The sequence below is a fragment of the Heterodontus francisci genome, chromosome 3 (genome assembly GCF_036365525.1).
Source record: "Heterodontus francisci isolate sHetFra1 chromosome 3, sHetFra1.hap1, whole genome shotgun sequence".
Classification (NCBI taxonomy): domain Eukaryota; kingdom Metazoa; phylum Chordata; class Chondrichthyes; order Heterodontiformes; family Heterodontidae; genus Heterodontus; species Heterodontus francisci.
In genome coordinates this window covers 100,807,772-100,834,335 of record NC_090373.1, presented here as the reverse complement: position 1 = coordinate 100,834,335, position 26,564 = coordinate 100,807,772, and the positions used below count along the sequence as shown (strand labels likewise).

General features: G+C 42.2%; 1 protein-coding gene across 2 annotated transcripts in view; it reads left to right on the top strand.

Annotated features, from left to right (window-relative positions):
• Positions 1 to 26,564, top strand: part of lama2 (laminin, alpha 2) — a 527,518-nt gene that overhangs the window by 361,200 nt on the left and 139,754 nt on the right. For both annotated transcript variants that reach the window (XM_068025161.1, XM_068025160.1), the window contains exons 23-28: positions 6,963 to 7,196; positions 12,418 to 12,561; positions 14,888 to 15,067; positions 20,756 to 20,941; positions 23,729 to 23,856; positions 25,357 to 25,474. In XM_068025161.1, the coding sequence (XP_067881262.1) occupies positions 6,963 to 7,196; positions 12,418 to 12,561; positions 14,888 to 15,067; positions 20,756 to 20,941; positions 23,729 to 23,856; positions 25,357 to 25,474 (990 nt within the window). The remainder of the gene's footprint in view (positions 1 to 6,962; positions 7,197 to 12,417; positions 12,562 to 14,887; positions 15,068 to 20,755; positions 20,942 to 23,728; positions 23,857 to 25,356; positions 25,475 to 26,564) is intronic.

Genomic DNA, 26,564 nt, shown 5'->3' with positions numbered 1-26,564 from the left:
ATCCTTACTGTTTGCCACATCTCCAAGTTTGGTATCATCGGCAAATTTTGAAATTTTACTCTGTATTCCAATATCTAAGTCATTTATATATGTATATCTCTCTCCACAGATGCTGCCAGACCGGCTGAGTATTTCCAGCATTTCTTGTTTTTATATCAAAAAAAGCAGCCGTCCTAACACTGACACTTGAGGAACACCACTGTATGCCATCCTCCATTCTGAAAAACAGCCATTTACCATGATTTGCTGTTTTTTATCCTTAAACCAACCTTTTATCCAAGTTGACACTGACCCTCCTATTCCATGAGCTTCAATTTGTTAACCAAACTTTTATGTAGTACTTTGTCAAACACTTACTTAAAATTCATATAGACAACATCCATGCATTCCCTTCATCAATCTTCTCTGTTACGACATCAAAATATTCAATCCGATTAGTCAAGCACGATCTGCCTTTTACAAATCTGTGCTGGCTCTCCTTAATTAACTCAAACCTCTCCAAGTGCCTGTTGATTTTTCCCTGATTATTGTTTCTACAACCTTACCCATCACTGATGTTAAACTGACTGGGCTGCAGTTACGAGGACTATCCTTTTACCCTATCTTTGAATAAGGGTGTTACATTTGCCAGTTTCCAATTCTCTGGCACTTCACCCATATCTAGGGAAGAATGAAAGATTATGGCAGGCCCTTCCGCTATCTCCATTCCCACTTCCTTTCGCAATCTGGGATGTAAGCCAGCCGGACCAGGCAACTTATCCACTCTAAGCATAGCCAGCCTTTCCATTACATCCTGCCGATCAATTTTCACCCCGTCCATTATCTCTACCATCTCCGCTTCTATTGATATTTTATCAGATTCCGCTTCCTTAGTAAACACCAATACAAAGTACTCATTAAGTTATCTAGCCTTGCCCTGCGCCTCTCGGCATGTATCACTTTCTTTGTCCTTAATAGTCACCACCCCACCTCTCACTACTCACTTACTATTTACATGCTGGTAGAAGATATTTGGATTCCCTTTTATGGTAACTACAATTCTATTCTTTTATTCTCTTTTTGTCAGTCTTATTTTCCTCTTCACCTCCCCTGTCAACTGATTGTTTTTGGCCTGGTTCTCGCTTGAAGAATTCACCTGACATGCATCATCCACCTTTTTTTGTTTCATCCTATTCTCTATATCTCCCTTGTCATTCAAGGAGCCCTGGCTTTGGTTCCCTAGGAATGTACCTAGCCTGTACCTGAAGCATCTCCTCCTTAAAGGAGGAGAAATAGTTCCATTACTATTTTTCCTGTCAGTTTTTGGTTCCATTTTACACTGGCTAGATCCCCTCTCATTGCACTGAAATTAGCCCTGTCCCAATTTAGAAGTTCTACCTTAGATTGTTCCTTGCTTTTCTCCATTACTAATTTTATGGTACTATAATCACTCTTACCTAAGTGTTGGTACTATGATCACTCTTACCTAAGTGTTCTCCCACAGTCACTTGGTCCATATGGTCCACCTCATTCCCCAGCACCAGATACAGCAATGCCCTTTTTCTAGTTGGACTGAGAACATACTGTCATGCAGGCCCCCACCTGCCAAGAATGAGGCACATTAATTTTGCCACATGGACATTAAACTTCAAATTGTTGCTGGGAAGAAAAGAGGGCCTATTACAAGGAATTGCCTGGCCCCTAGACAGAAAGACATTTTTGCATTCTAGCGTACTGTGTTGGAACAAAGGAACCACTCCCTGCTCCCAATAAACAGAAGACGTGGTCAGACTAGTTTAGTCACTTGATTCAAAAACAAGAAATGCTGGAAATACTCAGGTCCGGCAGCATCTGTGGAGAGAGAAGCAGAGTGAACGTTTCAGGTCAGTGACCCTTCATCAGTCACATGACTAACTGGCTGTTGCAGGAATTTGAACCTGCCTCTCATTCCATTGAAGTTAGCCCTCTCCCAATTTAGAAGTTCTGCCTTAGATTGTTCCTTGCTCTTCTCCACAACTAATTTTATGATACAATGATAACTATTACCTAAGTGTTCTCCCACAGTCACTTGGTCCACATGACCCACCTCATTCCCCAGCACCAGATACAGCAATGTCTCCTTTCTAGTTGGAACGAGAACATACTGTCATGCAGACCCCCACCTGCCAAGAAGAAGCACAGTAGTTTTGAACTGGCAGAAAGCTGTTTGCTCCTGGACTGAAAAGACCTCTCGTGGCTTGCTCGCCGCAACCTCTCCTGTCTGCTTTCATCTCTTTCTCACCAGCTTTGGCATCCATTGAAGATACATGAGCCACAAGAGAGAAAAGTCTCCTACATTGAACAAGGTTTAAAAAGAATACTGGGCCCCAATTACCTACAAGCAAGGGCTCCACAGTGAGCTCAAAGCACAGTAACAAGAAACTCTTCAGATATTGCCTCAAACCTCTCCACTTTATTTTTCTCCTGCTCTTTTCTGTCCCTATCTGCGTGTGTGTATCTTGTATGCAAGATAGCATGGGGCGCGGCGCACATCTGTAAGCGTCAACCAAATTAGAGTTTAAGTTTTAATAAATTTCACTTTTCTTCTTTAAACCTAAGAAAGCCTGTTTGTGCTCATTTCTTTGCCTTGTAATTGGAAAGCGGTGAACAGGGATTCACCAAAAGGGAGCTCAAAACATGATGTATTTAAAATTAAACCCTGTTACAGTGAGACCAGATGAAGGCTGAAAGGGACCCCTAGACACCTTTCTCACCTGGTCGTAATAATACTGATTAAGGAAGTTCTCCTGAACAAAGAACAGTAAAGCACAGGAACAGGCCATTCGGCCCTCCAGGCCTGCGCCGATCTTGATGCCTACCTAAACTAACACCTTCTGCACATCCGGGGCACATATCCCTCTATTCCCTTCCTATTCATATATTTGTCAAGATGTCTCTTAAACGTCACTATTGTATCTGCTTCCACCACCTCCCCTGGCAGCATGTTCCAGGCACTCACCACCCTCTGTGTAAAAAACTTGCCTCGCACATCCCCTCTAAACTTTGCCCCTCGCAGCTTAAACCTATGTCCCCTAGTAACTGACTCTTCCACCCTGGGAAAAAGCTTCTGACTATCCACTCTGTCCATGCCGCTCATAACTTTGTAAACCTCTATCATGTCGCCCCTCCACCTCTCCTCATAGCTAATGCCCTCCAGACCAGGCAACATCCTGGTAAACCTCCTCTGTACCCTCTCCAAAGCCTCCACGTCCTTCTGGTAGTGTGGCGACCAGAATTGCACGCAATATTCTAAGTGTGGCCTATCTGAAGTTCTGTACAGCTGCAACATGACTTGCCAATTTTTATACTCTATGTCCCGACCGATGAAGGCAAGCATGCCGTATGCCTTCTTGACTACCTTATCCACCTGCGTTGCCACTTTCAGTGACTTGTGGACCTCTACACCCAGATTTCTCTGCCTGTCAATACTCCTAAGGGTTCTGCCATTTACTGTATACCTCCCACCTGCGTTAGACCTTCCAAAATGCATTACCTCACATTTGTCCGGATTAAACTCCATCTGCCATTTCTCCGCCCAAGTCTCCAACCGATCTATATCCTGCTGTATCCTCTGACAATCCACATCATTATCCGCAACTCCACCAACCTTTGTGTCGTCCGCAAACTTACTAATCAGACCAGCTACATTTTCCTCCAAATCATTTATATATACTACAAACAGCAAAGGTCCCAGCACTGATCCCTGCGGAACACCACTAGTCACATCCCTCCATTCAGAAAAACACCCATCCACTGATACCCTCTGTATCCATCTTGCCAGCTCACCTCTGATCCCGTGTGACTTCATCCTTTGCACCAGTCTGCCATGTGGGATCTTGTCAAAGGCTTTACTAAAGTCCATATAGATAACATCCACTGCCCTTCCTTCATCAATCATCTTCGTCACTTCCTCAAAAAACTCAATCAACTTAGTAAGACACGACCTTCCCTTCACAAAACCATGCTGCCTCTCGCTAATAAGTTCGTTTGTTTCCAAATGGGAGTAAATCCCGTCCCGAATAATCCTCTCTAATAGTTTCCCTACCACTGACGTAAGGCTCACCGGCCTATAATTTCCTGGATTATCCTTGCCACCTTTCTCAAACAAAGGCACAACATTGGCTATTCTCCAGTCCTCTGGGACCTCACCTGTAGCCGTTGAGGATGCAAAGATTTCTGTCAAGGCCCCAGCAATTTCTTCCCTTGCTTCCCTCAGTATTCTAGGGTAGATCCCATCAGGCCCTGGGGACTTATCTACATTAATGCTTTGCAAGACACCCAACACCTCCTCCTTTTTGATAATGAGATGACTGAGACTATCTGCACTCCCTTCCCTCGGCTCATCATCCACCAAGTCCTTCTCTTTGATGAATACTGATGCAAAGTACTTATTTAGCACCTCACCCATTTCCTCTGGCTCCACACATAGATTCCCATCTCTGTCCTTGAGTGGGCCAACCCTTTCCCTGGTTACCCTCTTGTTCTTTATATATGTATAAAAAGCCTTTTATAAAAAACACATTTCAGAAATTCCTCCCATCCCTTACCCTTTACTCTAACATTATCCCTATCGATATATGGGTAATTAGGGTCCCCCAATATCACCATTTTATAGTTCTTGCACATCTCTGTGGTTTCCCGGAGGATTTCAGCATGAACATTTGGGGGTGAGAGTGCAAGGAGGAAAGTAAACGCTTGCACCGATATGGACAGCAACAAAGAGCAAGCCAATGTGAATTGGTGGGAGGAGCAGGATGGAGAGTGTAATCATGAACTGGTGAGGGTGTGGAGAGCAGGATGGAGAGTGCATGCATGAACTGATGGGGCAGCAGCAAGGAGCGTGCTGACATGAACATATAGGTTAAAGAGATTCAGCTTGAACCGGGAGAGGAAGAGAAGAATCTGCTCACCGAGGATGGAAGTAAATGCCAAATTGAACAGGAAGGGGAGGAGGGAGATTGTACATTCTGCATCTGCTTCCTAAAGCCCTCACTAGAATAGACTTTGAATCTCTTGTTCATTGTTTGGCTTTTTTTAAAAAGCAGTAAGTTAATTAAAACTTTCTTCTACTGCTCTTGTGAGAAAGAAGTTACTATAAAGACATATAATTAATTCTTGACTGTCAAATAAAAAGCTGTTTTCAATAAAATTGAAGAAATGTCACATCTTTTCAGATGAAATATTAAACTTCAATCTCCTTGTTCATTACAGATTCCAAAATACTGGAAAACACCAAATAAAGTGTCAAAAGTCCAATAATTGAGGGTCCATGCACTTAAACCCCCTTGAGTAAGACTTGAAACTGAAATTGCTTGGGCTTTGCATTGGGCACCTGCAGTAACTCTGCAGACTTTTCTGGGACTCAGAAATGGAGATTCCTATTGCTTTGATTGGAGGCAGAGCCTTGACCCACCCCCAAACAAAGCAAAGAAGGACTATACAATGCTGGAGGTTATTGCATCTTCCGGACTCTGGTATATGTACAAGGCTGCTATGGTGAGTGAGAAGAGGCATACTGACCTCCTGAAAGTGAAGATGCCCTTAACGGAGTAAGGAAGAGAGAGGAGCAGACTGAACTTGTGGTCTGAATCCCTGAAGAGAATTTTTTAGAGCAGTCCCATGTTGGGCTTTCATGGTGGAGGGGACGGCTGCACTGCTTGTCCATCAACACTGCACTTCAAACCCAATCAACACTACACTTCACACTCTCCTGGGACAGGTGAACATCTCAGATACACCCTACTGGAGCAAATACCTGCCAGCCCCATGCAAATAGGGTGAACTTCGAATGACACCCAGGTTAAGAATAGGGATCACCGCTGAGTGTGATCCTGGTGTAATCACAAGGCAATTGCATTCATTCCTTCCCTGCCTTTCATCTTTCTCATCAACCGGTACTGTCGTCTAGTGGTTATGGTACGCTATTAGCAACTCAGAGGTTATAAGTTCAGGTACCATCATGGTAAATTATATAAATCATGTAGTCTGGCTAGCATTGGAAAATGACTATAAATTACTAATGTCCTTCGGGAAAGGGAACTTACTACCCTTAACTGGTCTCGCTTCTGTGTGATGCCAGTCCTACACTATGTGGTTGATTCAAACCCCTTCAGGTAACTAAGGATTTCCCCAGAACCATTAGAGGCATTCGTGGGTTTTTAATTAAAATTCCACTTAAAGGAAGTTTGAATAAGTTGACGAGATTGATAGCTTCTTGGAATCTAAGGGCATCAAGGGATATGGGATTGGGTGGGAAAGAGGAGTTGTGATCGAAGATCAGCCATGATATTGAATGGTGGAGCTGGCTCGATGGCCTACCCCAACTCTTGTTTATTCTGTTCATATGTTCTTAAGTAGAGGAGGATCACTGAAGGGCTGCCAGGCATGAGAGATGCTTGTAATCCCGTACCTTAATCTGCAGGTCGAGATTATCAGACCACACTTTGTCAGAAGACTAGTTTTGATGCACGTTGCACAATTTTCAAATTATTGGATTGTTCCCATCCCACCCCATCTTTTGGGTTTCCTCAGGCCATCCACAATCCTCAGATGAGAGGATTAACATATAACTTGTACCCAGGTCTCATGTTGGTGTCATTGTTGAGGTGGGCTGTTTGGAGGAGCACAGAATTGACCCTTGGAAGCTCATCCTCTGATTTTCCCTCTTATTCTTATAATGAAGTAACCTGGTGTGCATTTCCCATCTCTCACAATGGCATGAACAAGCATATGAACTAATATCCTTCCACCTCATGGCTCAGCATACTGTACTACCATGGTGACATGTGAAATTTAGCAATTGAGACAGCCATTTTGATTCAGTTCTTTTGTTTCATTCTTAAACTGGGTATTGCATAATGTTTTAGATTTTAAATATGATAAGCATTTGGTCGACATTTTGCAAATATATACTTCTTTTATTGTCTTCCCTTGTTTTCTTTTAGCCCTGTAACTGTACTACTGTGGGATCTTTAAACCTTCAGTGTGACGATGTAACAGGCTGCTGCTTCTGCCGTCCAGAGTTCATAGGGGAAAAATGTAACCGATGCAGAGCAGGTTACTGGGATTATCCACAGTGTAGGCACTGTGACTGTGGTCTGGCAGGGACAGAGAGTCAAACCTGTGATGAAGCGGGAATTTGTTCATGTGCAGACTACAATGGACAATGTAACTGTAAGGTGAGTCCATTTTTCGTAATGGATGGGATCTTTTACTGCCCAATAAATACTTAACAGCTGTTGCATAGATTGCCTGTATGAAACTCATTGATAGGTTTATTTGAATTGTTTTAAGTCCACTTATTTTCAGCGCAAAGTAAAAATAAGTATGTAAAAAGGGAGTAAAGGAAAAAACACATTTAATACCATAGATTCAAAATTTATAATAACTGCTCGGTTTCAGGAGGCATGTGAGACATTTGCCACAGGCCTCCTAAATATGCATATGTCAGGGTCCGATAATGCCAGTTGGACCCCAATGTGATTTAAACCCCAGCATGCACAGGTTGCATATGGTGCCAAATCTGCCGACCTTACCTGGTCTGGCCTGCATGTGAATCCAGACCCACAGCGATGTGGTTGACTCTTAAGTGCCCTCTGAAATGGCCTTGCAAGCCACTCAGTTCAAGGGCAATTAGGGATGGGCGATAAATGCTGGCCTAGACAGCCACGCCCACATCCCACAAGCGAATTTTAAAAAAAAGAATGCACCTGGGAAAACTGCTGTCTGATGTATTCAAGGCCAGAAGAGGCCCAGTAAGTTGAGTTTTTCTACAGTTTTAATGGTTTCCTTGAGTGTCAGGGGAAGCAGGTTCTCTGGGCTCCCTCCTCAGGTGACTTTGTTTCGTGCTCGGGACTGCTCCATCAGGTCCCCGCTGGTGGCCTCCTGCTGTCTAAAATTTGATTCCCAACTGCCAGCCTCCTCATCATTACTGCCACGTTTGGGCAGAGGTCCATCTTCTAATATGGTCATGAGGCTCAGGGATTAAAATGTTTGAACTTCTCACTCACCTGGATCAGCATGCTGCACATTTTAGGAGCTAAGGAAAAGGAGGTGACCAATTGACTCATGGAGCTGGTTCCACCATTTTATTAGTTATGACAGTTCTCTCTATGCAATACTGATTTCTTGCCTTTTCTCTATAAACACACTATGCAAAATGTGAATCTATTTGGTTAGAGTTAAAAAATAAGTAAACTGTTGTTCTATTGGGGGTCCATTATAGACCATCAAACAACAGAGAGGCATATAGACAAATTGGGGAAAAATGCAGAAAAACAACAGGGCTGTAATAATGAGTGATTTCAATTATCCTTAGACTGAAATAGTAACTTAAGTAGCAATAAAGCTATTTTTAAACAATGTCTTTACAGTATAGGACAGCTTTCTATATAAGTAAGTTATCTGTCCAACCAGTAAAGAAGTGGTATTGCATCTAATTCTAAGAATAAACTAAGGCAAGTAGGTAATGTAAAGGAAACAATAATTTGCATTTATTTGAACTTGAGACAGTGAAGATGTGAGCATTACCAAATGGAATAATCAGGTTGAGATAAGATATAAGGGATTTTCTGGTGCAAGGCATTAAAGGTGCATCAAAGAGGGAGACAGTGGCGTAGTGATAATGTCACTGAACTAGTATTCCAGAGACCAAGGCAATGCCCTGGAGACATGCGTTCAAATCCCACCATGCCAACTGGTGGAATTTAAATTCAATTAATTAATAATAAAAATCTGGAATTGAAAGGTAGCCTCAGTCATGATGCCATTTAAACTATCATCTATTGTTGTAAAACCCCATCTGGTTCACTAATGTCACTTAGGGAAGGAAATCTGCCATCCTTACCTGGTCAGGCCTATATGGGACTTCAGACCCACAGCAACGCTGTGACTCATAACTGCTCTCTCAAATGGCCTAGCAAGTCACTCAGTTGTCAAGGGAAATTAGGGATAGGCAACAAATGCTGGCTTGGCCAGCAAAAGCGCTCACCCCCTGAGAGAATATTTAAAAAAAAATCAGAACATGACTGATCAATAACTGCAGAAGTACCATGGTACTTGGAGAGCCAAAGGCTAGACAGTTAGGATTTGAAAGTGCAATTGTAATTGACCTGGGGACAAGTTTATTTCAGCTGGACACAAATGGAAGTTGGTTTGGAAGGCAGGTAGAGAGATGTGGCTGGTGAAGGATACAAAGAAATTGTCAGACATGGCTTTGTGGGCCATATGATGGGAGTAGAGTGCTCATATGGATGCATGGTCAAGGCGGTGCATGTAAATATGGATAAGAGAATTTATATGGAGGCAAAGGTTGAAATAAGACAGGAAGACAGACAGCTACCTGTCAATGAAGAGAAAGCTTGATGTAGAGTTATGCCAGCGATTGTAAGAACATCTGCCGCTAACATGCATTATATTGTGTGATGATATCAAGCCTAATTCTTCTTCCTTCTAGGTACGTTACAGTGCAGACTTATGGGGATGCTCTTGTGAAATGGCACAGAAGTTGTCCCTCTTCATAACTACCTCAGCACACCTTACACTTCAGTTGCAATCGAACAGTGCTAGACTGCTCTGTCATTTCCCCACAGACTCACGCCTGACCAGTTACAGAGTGATGCCATCTGTTGGAAGGACATCTTTTGCGAACATGCACCACAGACGGGCATTGCTCTAAGACTATACATTGGGCTTCTTTTCCTTATATTTTTGTCTGTCTCTGCTTAATCTTCTGCTAGTTCAGAGTTTTTAGATACTGCTATTGTATTCAAATGTTTCTGACATCAACGTCAAAATGCTGACAACGGCCTGCCCGCCCAGAGGCCAATTGAGGACTTTAAGAGGCCTATTAGTAGCTGATTAAGGGCCTGGTCCCCTCACCACTGGGATTTTACCAGTGGCAGGGGAGGTCTCGGCCATGTGGGGAGGATGCCTTACAACACGAGGCACCCTCCTCGCAGGCCTGTTGGGGGGGATGGGGGCCTCCTACGTGAGCAATATCTGGCCCACGGGGGGCACCCACCATAAACAACTTTACCCACAGGGACTCCCCTCCCCCGGACCACGCCCACGCACTTTTCCATAGGTTTTCATAATTTTGTCACCTTATCGTGACACTTTCCTTTTGATGGTCCCTTCGCCTTAAATTTCACGAATGCATAGTTTTGCACTTCCACCATTAGTGTGTTATTTACGCCTTCCCCAATCTGAACCTGGTTTTGTGAATAATTATGCGAATGGCTGACCAAGGAAATCTGACTGCCATTAACACTTTATGACTTTGACCAGATTAGCACTAGTTCTTAAAGAACATAACAACATAAGAAATAGGAGCAGGAGTTGGCCATTCAGCCCCTCAAGCCCGCCCGCCATTCAATAAAATCATGGCTGATCTGTCGCAGGCCTCAACTCCTTTTTCAGGCCTGCTCCGCATACTCCTCGATTCCCCGAGATTTCAAAAATCTATCTACCTCCTCCTTAAATGCATTTAGTAACCCAGCTTCCACAACTCTCTGAGGCAGAGAATTCCAGAGATTCACCACCCTCTGAGAGAAGAAATTCCTTCACATCTCAGTTTTAAACGTGTGACCCCTTATTCTGTAACTATGTCCCCTAGTTCGAGATTCCCCAACCAGTGGAAACATATTCTCAACATTTACCCTGTCAAGCCCCCTTAGAATCTTATATGTTTCTACAGAATCACCTCTCATTCTTCTAAACTCCAATGAATAAAGGCCTAACCTGTTTAGCTGTTCTTGATAAGATAACTCTTCATCCCAGGAATCAGCCTAGTGAACCTTTTCTGAACTGCCTCCAATGCTAGTATATCATTCCTTAAATACGGGGACCAAAACTGTACACAGTACTCCAGGTGTGGCCTCACCAACACCCTGTACAGTTGTAACAAGACTGCCCTATTTTTAAAGTTAAAGTTTTGGAATTGATTTATACAATAGACACTAATTGGGCCACTCTTTATCAAATACCATCCTTAATCTGTAATATATGAAGATCTGAACGGAAAACATGGCTGGGATTTTACAGGTCCCCTTAGGGTGCGCAAGGAGGTGGGGTAGCAGGGAGTACTGTGACGGGTGGCGGGGAGTGCATCGGGGCAGAGGGCCCATCATCTCCCCATTGCCAAGCGATCTTCCCAGGGGCGGGATAGGCTGACAACGGCCTGCCTACCCAGAGGCCAATTGAGGCCCTTAAGTGGCCTATTAATAGCTGACTAAGGGCCTGGTCCCACTGCCACTGGGATCTTACCAGTGGCAGGAGAGGTCTCCACCATGTGGGGAGGATGCCTTACAACACAAGGCACTCTCCTCATGGGCTGGAGGGGGGGGGGGGCCTCCTACGTGGGCAATTTCTGGCTCATGGGGACACCTACCGTAAACAACTTTACCCACAGGGACTCCCCTCCCCTTGAACCACGCTCACGCACCCAAACCCTCCTCCCCACCTCACCGGGGCCTTATGGACTGGCCCAGGCGATCCCGTCTCACCTACTTCTTTTCAGGGGTTCCAGTGCTGGGCCTGGTTCCGAAGCCCCTGATTGGCCGGCAGCTCATGGAGGCAGGATGCCCATCTTTAAAGGGACTGGGATCCCAACTCGTGAATGCTTAATTGAAAAACACCGAAGGATCGCGAAAATGCAGAGGCGGGGTTCCCCCCGCCTTTTCAGTCCGGCACCCATGTCTGTGACTGTTGCATTGATGCTTGATAACCAATTGACAGGAAATTAATTTCAAGTGGGAGAGACAAACATTAATTGTCTACCTGCTCATTGAGATACCAATGACAAACAGGGGATGATTTTTCCCTTCACCGCTTGGTAGTAAGCTGGCGGAGTGGATTCCATACCTGTTGTGATCAATTGATCCAATTTTCATTCCATTGAAATCAATGGAAATTCAGACAGTTTCTATAATGGGCAAGAGTTGCTGCAACACGTTTTTCTGACAGATCAATGCTTTCAAGCTTCTGCATGGTAAAGTGATCTTTTTAAACTCAAAAAGGCTAACATTTTGACCTTCTGTTTGTGGCTTGGAACCTTGGATGCTGAGAGCACAGATCGGAAATTCGACTTTGGGCTGAGCACAGCATTCTCATCATTGTTTTAGATAGTTAGAAAATTATGCAAACAACATGCCTGAATTTCCAATATGTGCTTTTGATTGACGGGGCTTTCCTCTGGTAGTGTAAGGTCAGAAAATTATCTCTATCGAGTATATGTCAGTATCATACCTACATCATTACTAATCTCTATCCATTTAAATTGGTTTCCTAAAATCAAAACATGCAGTAGTGTTTTCTAAAATAAAGCATTTTAATAACAAGTACATTAATATGAACTGTTATTGTCAATATCTTAAGCAACTAATTGTGCTTGTTGTGCAGGTGAATGTGGAGGGGATTAGTTGTGACAGGTGCAAGACTGGTGCTTTTGCACTCTATTCAAACAATCCCTATGGATGCAGTAGCTGTTACTGCTCAGGTGTGACTTCACAATGTACCGAGGCAAAAGGACTGATCCGCAGGAGAGTAAGTGAACTGCTAATTATTTTCACATTTGATGAAATACTTCTGAGCACCATTGTATCTCAGTAAGGACTAAAGTAGTTGTTTTCAGTGACTGTAGTTCTCTCCTGTGTATTGCTGTTCATTTTGTATTAATCTATCAGCATCCAAAAGAATCCCAGGGCAATTTCAAAGATTGCTACCACAATTGTAGCTGAGCGATTGAAACTTAGGTTAGCATATTTAATTTGAATGGAAATATATATGCAGCTAAAGTCCTTTAAGTTGGTTTCAACTTTTTTCAGGAACATTATTGATTTTAGTATTATAACCATGCTTTATCAATTGAAGTGCCATGCTTAATTTTGTATATCTCTGCTTATGGTTCAAAATTGTGAAAAGAGGCTTGTCTTTTTAAAAAAATTTGGTTGTTTCCCACTTCTTGGGTTCTTCTATCCACCATTCCCCTCCACATGCTGTAATTGGTTATTAGAGATATGTAAGAACATTTGAACAAACGAATTAGGAGCAGGAGTAGGCTACTCTGCCCTTCGAGCCTGCTCCGCCATTCAACAAGTTCATGGATGAACTGATTACTCCACGTTTCCACCTAACCCCGATAACCTTTCACCCCCTTGCTTATCAAGAATCTATCTACCTGTGCCTTAAAAATATTCAAATACTCTGCTTCCACTGCCTTTTGAGGAAGAGAATTCCAAAGACTCATGACCCTCTGAGAGAAAAAATTTCTCCTCATTTCTGTCTTAAATGGGCGACCCCTTATTTTTAAATAGTGACCCATAGTTCTAGATTCTCCCACAAGGGGAAACATCCTTTTCAGATCCAACCTGTCAAGACGCCTCAGGATCTTATATGTTTCAATCAAGTCGCCGCTTACTGTTCTAAATTCCAGCGGATACAAGCCTAGCCTGTCCAATCTTTCCTCGTAAGACAGCCTGCCCATTCCAGGTATTCGTCTAGTAAACATTCTCTGTACTGCTTTCAACGCATTTACATCCTTCCTTAATAAGGAGACCAGTACTGTACACATTACTCCAGATGTTGTCTCACCAATGCCCTTTATAGCTGAAGCATAACCTCCCTCCTTTTGTATTCAATTCCCCTCGTGATAAACGATAATGTTCTATTAGCTTTCCTAATTATGTGCTGTACCTGCATACTAATCTTTTGCAATTTATGCACGAGGACAGCCAGATCCCTCTGCATCTCAGAGCTGTGCTATCTCTCACCATTTAGATAATATGCTTCTTTTTTATTCTTCCTGCCAAATTTTACATTTTCCCACATTATACTCCATTTGCCAGGTCTTTGCCCACTCACTTAACCTATCTATTTCCCTTTGTAGCCCCCTTATGTCCTCTTCACAAGTTACTTTCCTACTATCTTTGTGTCATCAGCAAATTTGGTAACCATACCTTTGGTTCCTTCATCTAAGTCATTTATTTTAATGGTAAAAAGTTGAGGCCACAGCATAGATCCCTTTGGCACACCACTCGTTACAGCTTGTCAACCAGAAAATGACCCATTTATGCCTACTCTCTGTTTTCTGTTAGCAGCCAGTCTTCTATCCATGTCAATATATTACCCCCTACACCATGAGCTTTTATTTTCTGCAATAAACTTTGATATGGTACCTTATCAAATGCCTTCTGGAAATCTAAGTACAATACATCTAGCAGTTCCCTTTATCCACAACACATGTAACTCCCTCAAACAGCAGATGATGATTGCAATCTTCTAATTTCCCTTCGATGTGGGGAAATATTTTGAATTTGTTCACCCATCTACCCTTGGTTGAGGTTGTGAATGCTCCATCGTTGAACGTATTCAAGGCTGGGATAAATAGATTTTTTTGATCTCTCAGGGAATCAAGGGATATGGGGAGCGGGTGGTAAAGTGGAATTGAGGCAGAAGATCAGCCCTGATCATATTAAATGGCAGAGCAGGCTCGAGGGGCCATATGGTCTAATCCTGCTCCTATTATGTTCTAACTGACTGTATTGGGAACTGTGACCACAGTGTGACATCTCGGGTGCACGTGCTGTGCCAACATAATATAGTGTTTTGTTGTTTTAACTGTTATGAAACTATCCTTCATTTTTCATTTAATGGCAAAAAGGTCCACCAAGATTTACAGCCATACTGTAAGCTTTGTTTGAGTAAAATGTTGTTATGAATCATTAAACTAGCATTGTTCAGTTAATGTTGGCAGCATTTGTTTTGCTGTATGCTTGCAAATTCTTACAAAGTTTGTCTGAAATCACAGTAAGGATTCAGCTGGAATTTTTCATTATTGCTACATCTGATGACTTTTGTCTTTCTCTCAAAGCTGATACTTCATCCTGACCAGACTGTACTGGAAATAGTAAATAAATTCAACGACCGAAAAACAACCAATGGTGTCTTTCATCAGCATCCAGAGATAGTAGCTAATGTAGACACAGTGATCAAACATCTTCTTTATGAGCCTTTTTACTGGAAACTTCCAGAGCAGTTTGAAGGGGAAAAGGTAATTATCTGCTGAGCTTCATATTGAACAAATATAGATTACAATTACTGACCAAAGTGATTGATGAAAACCATCGACTTACTTAATAAATGTGGAAGTGAGGTTGGATTAATGGAGACCCGATAGTCTTCATGATATATTACATGGTGGTAAGAGATGCACTTCAAGTTATGTGAAATGTCTGCTGTAAAGCTGTGTAAGTTGAATGCACTATTTACATGCTATAATGAAGGAGCAGCTGACATCACTTTGGTCCAAAGGCAATGGGTTGAATTTTAACTGCTAAAAGCAGGTGGGTTGGTGTGGAATAAGAGGTTAAAATGCAAAAATCTGGAACAAGAACCCCCCTAATACACCTCAAAGCCACTTGCAGTTTTAATAGAGGCAGGACGAGGGGTGGGTGATGAATCTGCTTGTGGGAGGCAGGTTTGTCATTTAGATATTATAACGAGGCTGAATGCCTTCATTTTAACAGTCCTATTTTTAACCACAGGCAGCTGGGTTTCCCAGGCCTCCAGAAACTTGGCAGCTTAAAGGATGTGAGAAGGGCAGAATGCATGAAGTTCGTGCCTTTACAACACTGCTCATGGGCCAGGAGGAGCAGCAGCATTTCTTCCAGGCCCAACAAGCTACCCAGTAAACGCTCTCCCCAGCCCCCCCATCCCTGCCATGATCTGTCTTCCTTCCTTTCCAGACCACCATCTGCTCAAACCACCTGCTTATCCCAACCATCATTGGACCCTGCCACCACAATCGAGAGCCCCACCTCCCATGATCTCTTTCATTCCCCCAATACTCTGCTCTTGTAGGCTTCAGCCTTGTGGGCAGGAAAAACAGTTTAAGCAGCTCTGCACACTGCAGTTAAATTCTGAAGGACATTCGAGCAACCCATTCTTCCAGGTTTCCTGACCTCACAACAGATGCCTCACATAGAACTTACTTCCAGGTGAAAATCCACGCCAGTATTTCTATACACTTGCACTATTGTGCCCTCATAGGTTGCAAATTACTATTGTAGTCTCTACCAGAGTGACATGTTTGGATGGAAATTGTTTTGTGTTTTGTTCAGAGAGCACCATTGAATAACTTTGGTCACTGACATTTATAACTGCATTTTATTACATGTGATTTCCATGTATTGAAATGTGAGCATTGTGACTTCAACCAACTAAATATTCTGGCACACTAATAACTGACTGTCATTTTAAGATTGCTAATTAATTTTTTAAACAAAATTCAATAGTTTTGTAGAGCAGATTTGGGACTGATGCAATGAAAGTGTCAAACGATCTTAAAAAGGATGTTCAAAATACTAATGGAAAATTTCAGTGAATTAGTGAATTACTCCATTACCTTTCATGTGCCTCTCAATGTGAACTTTGTGATTGAACTCCACGCTTGCTCTGGGTGGCTATTCAAAAATCTAAAATGTTCACTGCCAAAACATCAGCAAAGTGGGGAATTTTTAAAAATGTCGTCTTTTTCTCAACACGTAGTATTTGTCCAAAATATAGCCAATTCAGATTCAGCCAAAGGACGAATAATTTTCGTTATCAAAATTATCAGTCAGACTACAGAAAGATTAAAATCGTTAAAGCAAACCTTATCTGTTTGGGTTCTTCTGTCCCCGGGTCCTCTTACTGCTAGTTTTACCTGGCGAGAAAGCTACAATGCCTTCCTTGCTTAAAATAGAAGTTGGTCCCCAATTACATCATCGTAATCCAATCTGCATATTTAAAGACGGACCCTGCCACTTTCAGGAGAACAGGTTAAAATTCCAGAGTGCAGGCTTCCTCATGATACCCCATCCCACCACACCCCAGCGACTTACAGGAGTGCCGAGAACTAGTACCTTGGTCCTGACAGATGGATTTGAGCCGCTTGACATTTCACTCCTGCCCATAAGCCAGCTGTCGTTTCCAGCCAGTTTTGGGCAACTAAACAGAGGAACAGCATGCCAATTAAAATCACCCAGGCCTCATTCCACCAAGGTCGGGAGTGTTTGACACTTGCTTCAGTCTCTACTCTCCCAATTTCCTCTCCAGGCTTTAACCAGCTTTAAGGTAACATACACTTATTTTCTGTGAATAAGTCAGTTAACTGCCGAGCATCAGTTGTGGCAAAGCCTACTCCCACATTATTTACTACAGATCATGTTTTTAATTGCTATTTTAGTTTTGATGATTATGTCATCACATCTTATCGCTTAGACTGGATTTTGGAGGCCAATCATCTCAGCCCCAGGATATCGCTGCAAGAGTTCCTCAGGGCAGTGTGCTAGGCACATCCATCTTCATCAATGACCTTCCTTCCATCATTAGATCAGAAGTGGGGATATTCACTGATGATTGCACAGTGTTCAGTTCCTTTCGCAACTCCTTAGATAATGAAGCAGTTGGTGCCTGCATGCAGCAAGACCTGGACAACATCCAGGCTTGGGCTGATAAGTGGCAAGTAACATTTGCACCACACAAGTGCCAGTCAATGATCACCTCCAACAAAATAATGTCTAACCACCTCCCCTTGATATCCAAAGGCATTACCATCACCAAATCCCCCACCATCAACAAGTTGAGGGTCACCATTGATCAGAAATTTAACTGGACCAGCCACATAGATACCATAACTAGAAGAGCAGAAAGAAAGACTTAAATACTGCCTTTCATGGCCACTGGGTGTCCCAAAGCACTTTTGAAGTGCAGTAATGTAGGGAGTGCAGCAACCAATTTACACACAGCAAACTCCCACAAACAGCAAGGTGATAATGACCATAAAATCTATTCCTTGGTGGTGTTGATTGAGGGATAAATATTGGCGAGGACACCAGGGATAACTCCACTACTCTTCTTTGAAATAGTGCTATGGGTTCTTTTACATCCAGCAAGAGAGCAGACCAAGTTTCAGTTTATCCTCTCATCCAAAAGACAGTGCAGCATTCTCTCAGTACTGTGCTGGAGCACCAGCCTTGATTTTTGTGCTCAGGGTCTGGAGTGGGTTTTAAACCTACCACCTACTGACTCAGGAACAAGAGTGCAACCAATAGAGCCACAGCTGACACCATCAGGCAGAAGCTTGGAATTCTTCAATGAGTGACTCACCTCCTGAGTCCCCGAAGCCTGTCCACCATCTACAAGTCAGTGTGATGAAATACTGTCCACTTGCCTGGACGAGTACAGCTCCAACAATACTCAAGAAGCTCAATACCATCCAGGACAAAGCCTCCTGCTTGATCGACACCCCAACCATCACCTTAAACAGTCACTCCCTCCCACCATCGGCACACTGCAGCAACATGCCAAGGCTTCTTCAACAGTACCTTCCAAACCTGCAGCCTCTACCATTTAAAATATCAGCTGTGGCTTAGTTAGTATCACTCTTGCCTCTGCCTCACAAGGTTCTGGGTTCAAACCCCAGTCCTGAGCTTGAACCCCCAAGTCAAAGCTGGCACTCCAGTGCAGTACTTGAGGGAGTGCTGCACCTTTGGAGCTGCTGACTTTCAGATGAGGTATTAACCTGAGGGTCCCATGGCACTATTTTGAAGAAGAGCAGGGGAGTTATCCCTGGTGTCCTCGCCAATATTTATCCCTCAATCAACATCACAGAACAGATTATCTGGTCATTATCACATTGTTGTTTGTGGGAGCTTGCTGTGCGCTGATTGGCTGCTGAGTTTTTACATTACAACAGTGACTACGCTTCAAAAGTTCTTCATTGGCTATAAAGTGCTTTGAGACGTCTGATGGACATGAAAAGCACAATATAAATGCAAGATTTTCTTCTTTCCTTTAAAAGGACTATTTCAGCAAGCACAAAGGAAGACCACAACCTGAAAGTTCCCTCCAAGTCGCACACCATTCTGACTTGGAAATATATCGTCATTGCTGGGTCAAAATCCTGGAGCTCCCTACCTAACAGGTGTGGGTGTACCTGCACCATGCAGACTGCAGCAGTTTAAGAAAGCAGCTCCCCACCACTTTCTCAAAGATAATTAGGGATAGACATTAAATGCTGGTCTTGCCAGTGACACTGACATCCCATAAATTAATTAAAGAAAAGTCTGTTGCTGCTCCAGAAAATTCTCTGCTGCACAAACTAACAATTTTCTTCTGCAAAGTTTCAGCTCATGAGCTATGGTGCCGAAACAAGCTTTAATATTAAAGTAATAAAAATACCCAGTTGTCAAGAATAGTCTTTTCATATAATATATATCTTATAATACAAAAATGAAGAAAATAATTTTAAACACAATTGTAACATTTTAAAGCCTTAGGCTTAACATTATTTCTTATTCGACCTTTCAATTCTTTACTCTTTATTGATCATTTAACATTATTTTTACTTTATCCCTAAATAATAAAGCTTACTCTAACATTGGTATCATTTTTTCCCTGAAACATGATCTTAAAATCATTTATTTACCTGTTTTTACTGAGCCCATATAGGAATCACAGAATTGTTACAGTGCAGAAGGAGGCCATTCAGCCCATTGTGTCTGCACCGGCTTTCCGAATGAGCAATTCACTAAGTGCCATTCCCCCACCTTCTCCCTGTAACCCTGCACAAGAGGATCTGTATCCTCCTTATTAAAAAATTAATTTTGAATTTGCTCCAAAGACCTTTACCTTGCTAGAGGAGGCACAGAGTTATAAGGATAGACATTGTTCCACTATAAGGATGACTATGTCAGCTTCAGACGTCATTTTCCATCATTAAACAGGAAGTACTATCACTTGCCAAGCTATCTCTATGTAGCCTCAGTAGTCAGTGAGGGGAAATTAATGTATCCCAGTGAGGGGAAATCTCTACCGTTATTCTAAAGATAAAACAATTTTAAGATAGGTCACATAGATTATGTAAAAACAAGTACATTGTTTTCAAAAAAAAAATTAGGCCTGAAATTCCTGGCGACCTACTCTGGCAGCAGAAATGCCTTAAGAGCAGACCTCCCATCTGCCTGAGCTCGAAGATGGAGACCCCATCCTGACGCTGTGGGGTAGGGTTATTTACATGACCAGGGTAGATGTATCACACCTGTGAGAGTTCTTCAGTAGTACCCAGCTTAATTTGCCTGCGGGTATGAAGAGTGCTGGTTCCTCCAAGCTGCAGAAGGAAAGGCTGAGGAAATCTTGGCTCACAGCAGAGCCATAAGATAACAGTTTACTCCAAAATTGATTGTCCAGTGAACGTTGGAAGCCTTTCTAAAGACAGGGTTTATTCCAGCTCTGTTGGTGTGAGTTCCACTGAGGCCTACAGGGACATAATAAACAGAATTCCTAGCAAGCTAATGAACTCCCCCAAATTTCCTACTTGGCATAGGGGCTCGGATGGAAGATCCTACCATGGCCCCTCCAACAGGGTTTAATGGGGCTCTGCAAATGGGACAGAATTCTGGCAGAACCAGGTTCCACCTCAAATTCCTGGCCCCTCTAGATGGGTGTCTTGCTTTCTGCCCTTTTGGGTATATTACAAATTTAAATAGTTAAATGTATTTAAATGGTTGTTTGGTAGTATAGGACTTGAGTATTGCTGAAAATAGAGACATGTTGTCAAGGCTTTTCATCTTGCACTTATCAGGACAATCCGCAAGAATACCAGTGGTATCTATTTTCAGCAAAATTGTATTTAGTTCTCAAGGTTCCACACAATATATTCAATTTACCAGTCATTATGCTTTGTTTCATTTCATAGCTCATGGCCTATGGTGGCAAGCTGAGGTATGCCATTTACTTTGAAGCTCGAGAAGAAGTGGGTCAATCCACCTATGAGCCACAGATTATTATCAGAGGTGGGCCCACAAGAGAGCTGACTATCCTGCGACATGTATCTGCTCCTCAAATTGGTCAGCTAACCAGACATGAGGTAGAGCTCACTGAGGTATGCATTTTTAATCTCAAGTAATGCAAATGGAAAAATAATAGATACTAATTATTTTTTTCAGTTGTTGATAAGTAATTATTGTCTATACCATTGTTTTGGCCTGAATATTAAAGGAACAGGTTGCATAGGTAGGGGCAGGTGATGGATGGAGTTTCTGAGTGGAAGCATACAGTGGAGTTTTAACTCCACAATGTGCACTTTTTACCCTTGACAAATTCCCTGCCTGGAACTCAGCCCAATTGGCAGGCCTGGCTTCCAGTCAGGCAGGCAAGAATCCGGGATAGGCTGCAGGAGCAGGTATGTCCAATCCCTGAATGATTGGGATTGCAGGAGCTTGGGATAGCGGCTGGGGGGATGCACGTCTGCTCCTCTTGGCCCACAAGCAATGCTGTAAAGGCACTTACCTTCTTCCCAAGACCGTCCTCACCTGACTTCAGTTGCCAGGTTTCCTGAGGTCTGGGAGATTAAATCAGAGGTTGCCAGCCTCTGGGATCATGTTGGCTGCCCACCCCTTTACCTCTGTTAAACACAGAGGTGGGTGGGTTGGGATCAGGTTTGAGTTTTAAAATTTTAACATCTACCCCTGCATGTCTGTAAGAATGTATACTTGTAGGTATATATAATAATTGTATCCCTTGAACCAATCATTTTCCAAATAATAGGCTAATCAAAGCCTGTTGTATTGTTTCTGAAGGAGTCATTCATAGAAACAGTCAATCATATTCTACCCAAAATAATCTATAGGTTACCACTGCCATCAACATATCCTCTAATGGACGCTCTGGCAGTTCTTTGTTGTGAAGTTAACTAGTAAATAGAATCATCAAACAATGTATATTTGATACCAGTAACTTGGTCACTGTAACTGTTCATAAATTGTCCAATATTTATGTTGGTAAGAAAGTTCCAAGAGTCATGTTTAGCTGACTGCTTTTGTAAACAGTGCATAGATGATGCTCAGTTATCATCTCTATGTGTTCCCATTACATCTCGCACCACACCACCTGAAATCAGTCTGAGCATCCAACTTCAAATCTCTGTCTGTGTTCAGTGCCACATCTGTGCCATCCTCACATCCAGCCGTACCAGATATACAATTTACTTTAATCCTCACTACAATCCTGCCATTCTCACAGTGCAGGCTCCAATCCAGAATATAACCTTACCATAACATTTAATCCCTCCCTCTGGACCAGTCATCTCCTTATCCAACCATACCAGATGCAGAGCACCCCCCTCATTCTCAACTATCAGCAACAAACATCATCATGCTTGAGATGTTTAAAGTAAAGGTTCATATGAGAGACAGTAGCAGTAAGGGACTATTGAACTAATTATTCCATAGGAATATAAAATTTTAGTATCAGAGTGCATCCTGTTGCTACCCAGAATTATCCAGATCTTGACAGACATAAATACAAAGGGGTAAATATTATCTTCATTGCCTCTGTGCCAATCTGGTGGTGCAGAGCACCTGCTCATTGTCGGACCGTCAGGCTCCAAGTCAGACAGGTGATTCGCTCAGCCATGTTACGCCCAGGTGATGATTAAAATCTACTCAGATAGTTCAAAACTATTCTTCCATTCAGTCCATTTAAGTACAGCACATGTGCCATAATTAGCTTCAAGGACACAAGAAAAATTTACTGCTTGCATAGGCCATTAGAAGTTCCAACTGTTTCAATACTAAACACATCGTCATTATAAAAAAAAAACTAATGCTTGCCTTTATACAATGTCATATTACATTGAATCATCTCAAAGCACTTCACACAATTATTTGGAGTGCAGTGGCAGCAGTTATGTAAGAAAGCACACAAACAAAGTACCACCAATGTTACATAGTCATGAAATAAATGATCAGTTAATTTGTTTTAGATTATTAATGGTTGAGGGATGGATATTGATCAGATCACCTGGAGAACTCCACATTCTTCATCAAATAGTAGCTAGGGATCATTCATCTGCACCCCAACCCACCAGAAACAGCAGACAGGATCTTGGTTTAAGGGTCCTGAAATTGCAAGGCACCACTCCCGTCTCGATGGCGGGAATGCAGATTGGTGAATCAGGCACAAAGGTTAGCATGTCTCATTCTTGCCTTCCTGGTTTTCTGGCCATTAAAATCAATTATTGACGGACATGTTTGATTCACTAACTATGATCCTATCAAACACAACTCGTGCCACAAGCGGAATCTTACATTTTCAGGGCTAACATCTCATCTGAAAGATAGCACCTCCAACAGTGCAGCATACCCTCAATATTGTAATGCATTTTCAAACCTATGTTTCATATGCAATATCTGTTGGCTCTTACCCCAACACTTGTTGAATTTGAAATTCACAATTCAATCAGGCCATGAATGGCTAATTTGCTACAACAAATTGGTATCATTTTTAATTTCTCTGTAGATTATTTCACTGGGCTATGAAATTACTCTTCATACCTGTGGAATAATATAATTTAATAAAAGTTTATAGGGTAAATTTACTGATGCTGTGTTCCTGGTGGGAACCATGGAGAATAGAACTACAATGTTGTACCTTTATCCCTGATACCCTCTCCTTACAAGTACCATTCATCACCAGGAGTGCAAGGTTAATGAATTTACCATTATTTACATTTTAATGTGGATTTTTAATTCTTAGAAATGCCAATTAGAATTTTTACTTTAAGAATTGATCACTCGTTCAAATATCTAATAACTATTGGCAGTCAGGGGTGAGGGTGGCCGAACCAAATGATTTTCTGTAAGTAATCTTCAAAATACTTTTTCTTTAGCATGATTGGAAATATGACAATTCACCAGATGGCAGACCTGTGTCTCGCAAAGATTTCATGGATGTGCTGTATGACATTGATTCTATCATCATCAAGGCATCTTATGGGACGTTCATGAGACAAACCAGGTATAAATAGAAGCCTGCATATGAAAATAGAATGCTGGTTTTGGAAATCCAAATCCTGGAGGTCCTCATGTTGCAATTGATTTTCAAGAACTCCTGCTCCTGGGTTTAAAAATCTCCTGAATCTGAACATTTACCAGAACTGACCAGTCAACACACATTTACTGAAGGTTGAAGTAATTAGCAAAGATCCAAATTCAGAAAATTTGAGTTGTTTGGGATATTAAGGGGTGCAAGAAATCTCAGCCAAAAACATGCATTGTAAAATAGGATTTTAAAACAAAAAAGAAAAAAAAAGCTTGCATTTATATAGCCCTTTTCAGGACCACCAGATGTCTCATAGCACTTTACAGCCACTGAAGTACTTTCGAAGTGTAGTCACTGTTGCGATGTAGGAAACACAGCAGACAATTTGCGCACAGCAAGCACCCACAAGCAGCAATGTGATAATGACGAGATAATCTGTTTTTGTGATGTTGATTGAGGGATAAATATTGGCTAGGACGCAAGGGATAATTCCTCTGCTCTTCTTCAAAACAGTGCGAAGGGATATTTTACAGTCACCCAAGCAGGCTGATGGGGCCTCGGCTTAACATCTCATCTGAAAGACGGCACTTCTGGCAGTGCAGTACTTCAAGGGAGTGTCAGTCTTGCTTTTTGTGCTTAAGCCCGGGAGTGGGGCTTGAACCTGGAACCTTGTGACTCAGAGGCAAAACTTATGCCAACTGAGTCACAGTTGACGTACACAGTAAACGACAAAGCAAAAAAGCTTAAATGTAGTTTGGTTGTCAATCAGCCATGATCTCATTGAATGGTGGAACAGGTTCAAGGGACCAAATGGCCTCCTCCAGTTCCTATCTTCCTATGGCTGCCTGTATAGCTGCAGTGGGGGCTTTAGCTATCTGATATTTGACTGTAGCACTCTGGTGATATTAATGTTTCAGCAACTGTTTCACTTGATTAGATTCCTTCATGCGCTTCATTTATTGGGAGTTTTGATTTGTTAAGGCTCGAAGTAATTGTCCATGTGATGCAAAGTTTTAGTGGAATCTATCAGATTAAGGAAGCATTTCATTTGTCACAGATGTTTACCCATTAAGAGGGCCCAACTGTTTTAATAAATCATTATACCAAGTCATAGCAATTGGGAATGACATTTATCTGTGCAAGAAGAACTTATGGAATTATTAATATGTAATGGTATTCAATTAACTAACAAAGTAGCTTTTTTCTCCCATTGACTATGAATTTCAGGAGTAGAATTTCACCTGGGGAAGCAATGTTTGTAAAACATTACAGCTGAAGTTCAGCATGACTGATTTGATGCAGACTGATGTAACTGCAGCTCCAAGAGCTCATGTAGTTGCCATAAATGTGCAATTTGGCTAAATATGCAAAGATTAATGGCTGTAAAAACAAAATAGAGGAATTTTTGATTTACAGGCACAACTGTTGTTTCAAAAAGTTTGTCTAATTTCATTTTTTCTTTCATTATCAATCCAGAATCTCTGAGATATCTATGGAAGTGGCTGAAGCCAGTGATAGCTATTTCCTGGCTGAACATGCCCAACAGATTGAACAATGTTTTTGTCCAGAAGGTTATTCCGGCCTGTCATGCCAGGTAATATCAGTAGTTCTTGGAGCCCATGATGCAATGAAATACAGGGTGAAGAAAAATCAAATAAAACCTTTATAGAGATAAAAGCAACAGAAACTAAAATAAATACTTAAAATATATAAACAAATATTGATGTGATAATACTCTGGAGAGAATACATTGCTGGGGTGAAGAGCTTTTTATGTCAGGAGTAGGTTCAAGGATCTTGTTCATTTGTTAACATCATGGTAATGCGTCTTTTATGGGGAAATTAGTCTGAAACTTTCATGCAATACTCAGAGGCTAAGGGAGTTCATCTGAAATTTAAAAATCCTGGCTTTTCTACTTCTTTATAAGAAATATGAAAGCCTATCCCTTTCCTATCCTGAGTGGTGTGAAACAGGGCTGTGTTCTCGCACCCACACTTTTTGGGATTTTCTTCTCCCTGCTGCTTTCACATGCGTTCAAGTCTTCTGAAGAAGGAATTTTCCTCCACACAAGATCAGGGGGCAGGTTGTTCAACCTTGCCCGTATAAGAGCGAAGTCCAAAGTACGGAAAGTCCTCATCAGGGAACTCCTCTTTGCTGACGATGCTGCTTTAACATCTCACACTGAAGAGTGCCTGCAGAGTCTCATTGACCGGTTTGCGGCTGCCTGCAATGAATTTGGCCTAACCATCAGCCTCAAGAAAACGAACATCATGGGGCAGGATGTCAGAAATGCTCCATCCATCAATATTGGCGATCACGCTCTGGAATTGGTTCAAGAGTTCACCTACCTAGGCTCAACTATCACCAGTAACCTGTCTCTAGATGCAGAAATCAACAAGCGCATGGGAAAGGCTTCCACTGCTATGTCCAGACTGGCCAAGGGAGTGTGGGAAAATGGCGCACTGACACGGAACACAAAAGTCCGAGTGTATCAAGCCTGTGTCCTCAGTATCTTGCTCTACGGCAGCGAGGCCTGGACAACGTATGTCAGCCAAGAGCGACGTCTCAATTCATTCCATCTTCGCTGCCTCCGGAGAATCCTTGGCATCAGGTGGCAGGACCGTATCTCCAACACAGAAGTCCTCGAGGCGGCCAACATCCCCAGCTTATACACATTACTGAGT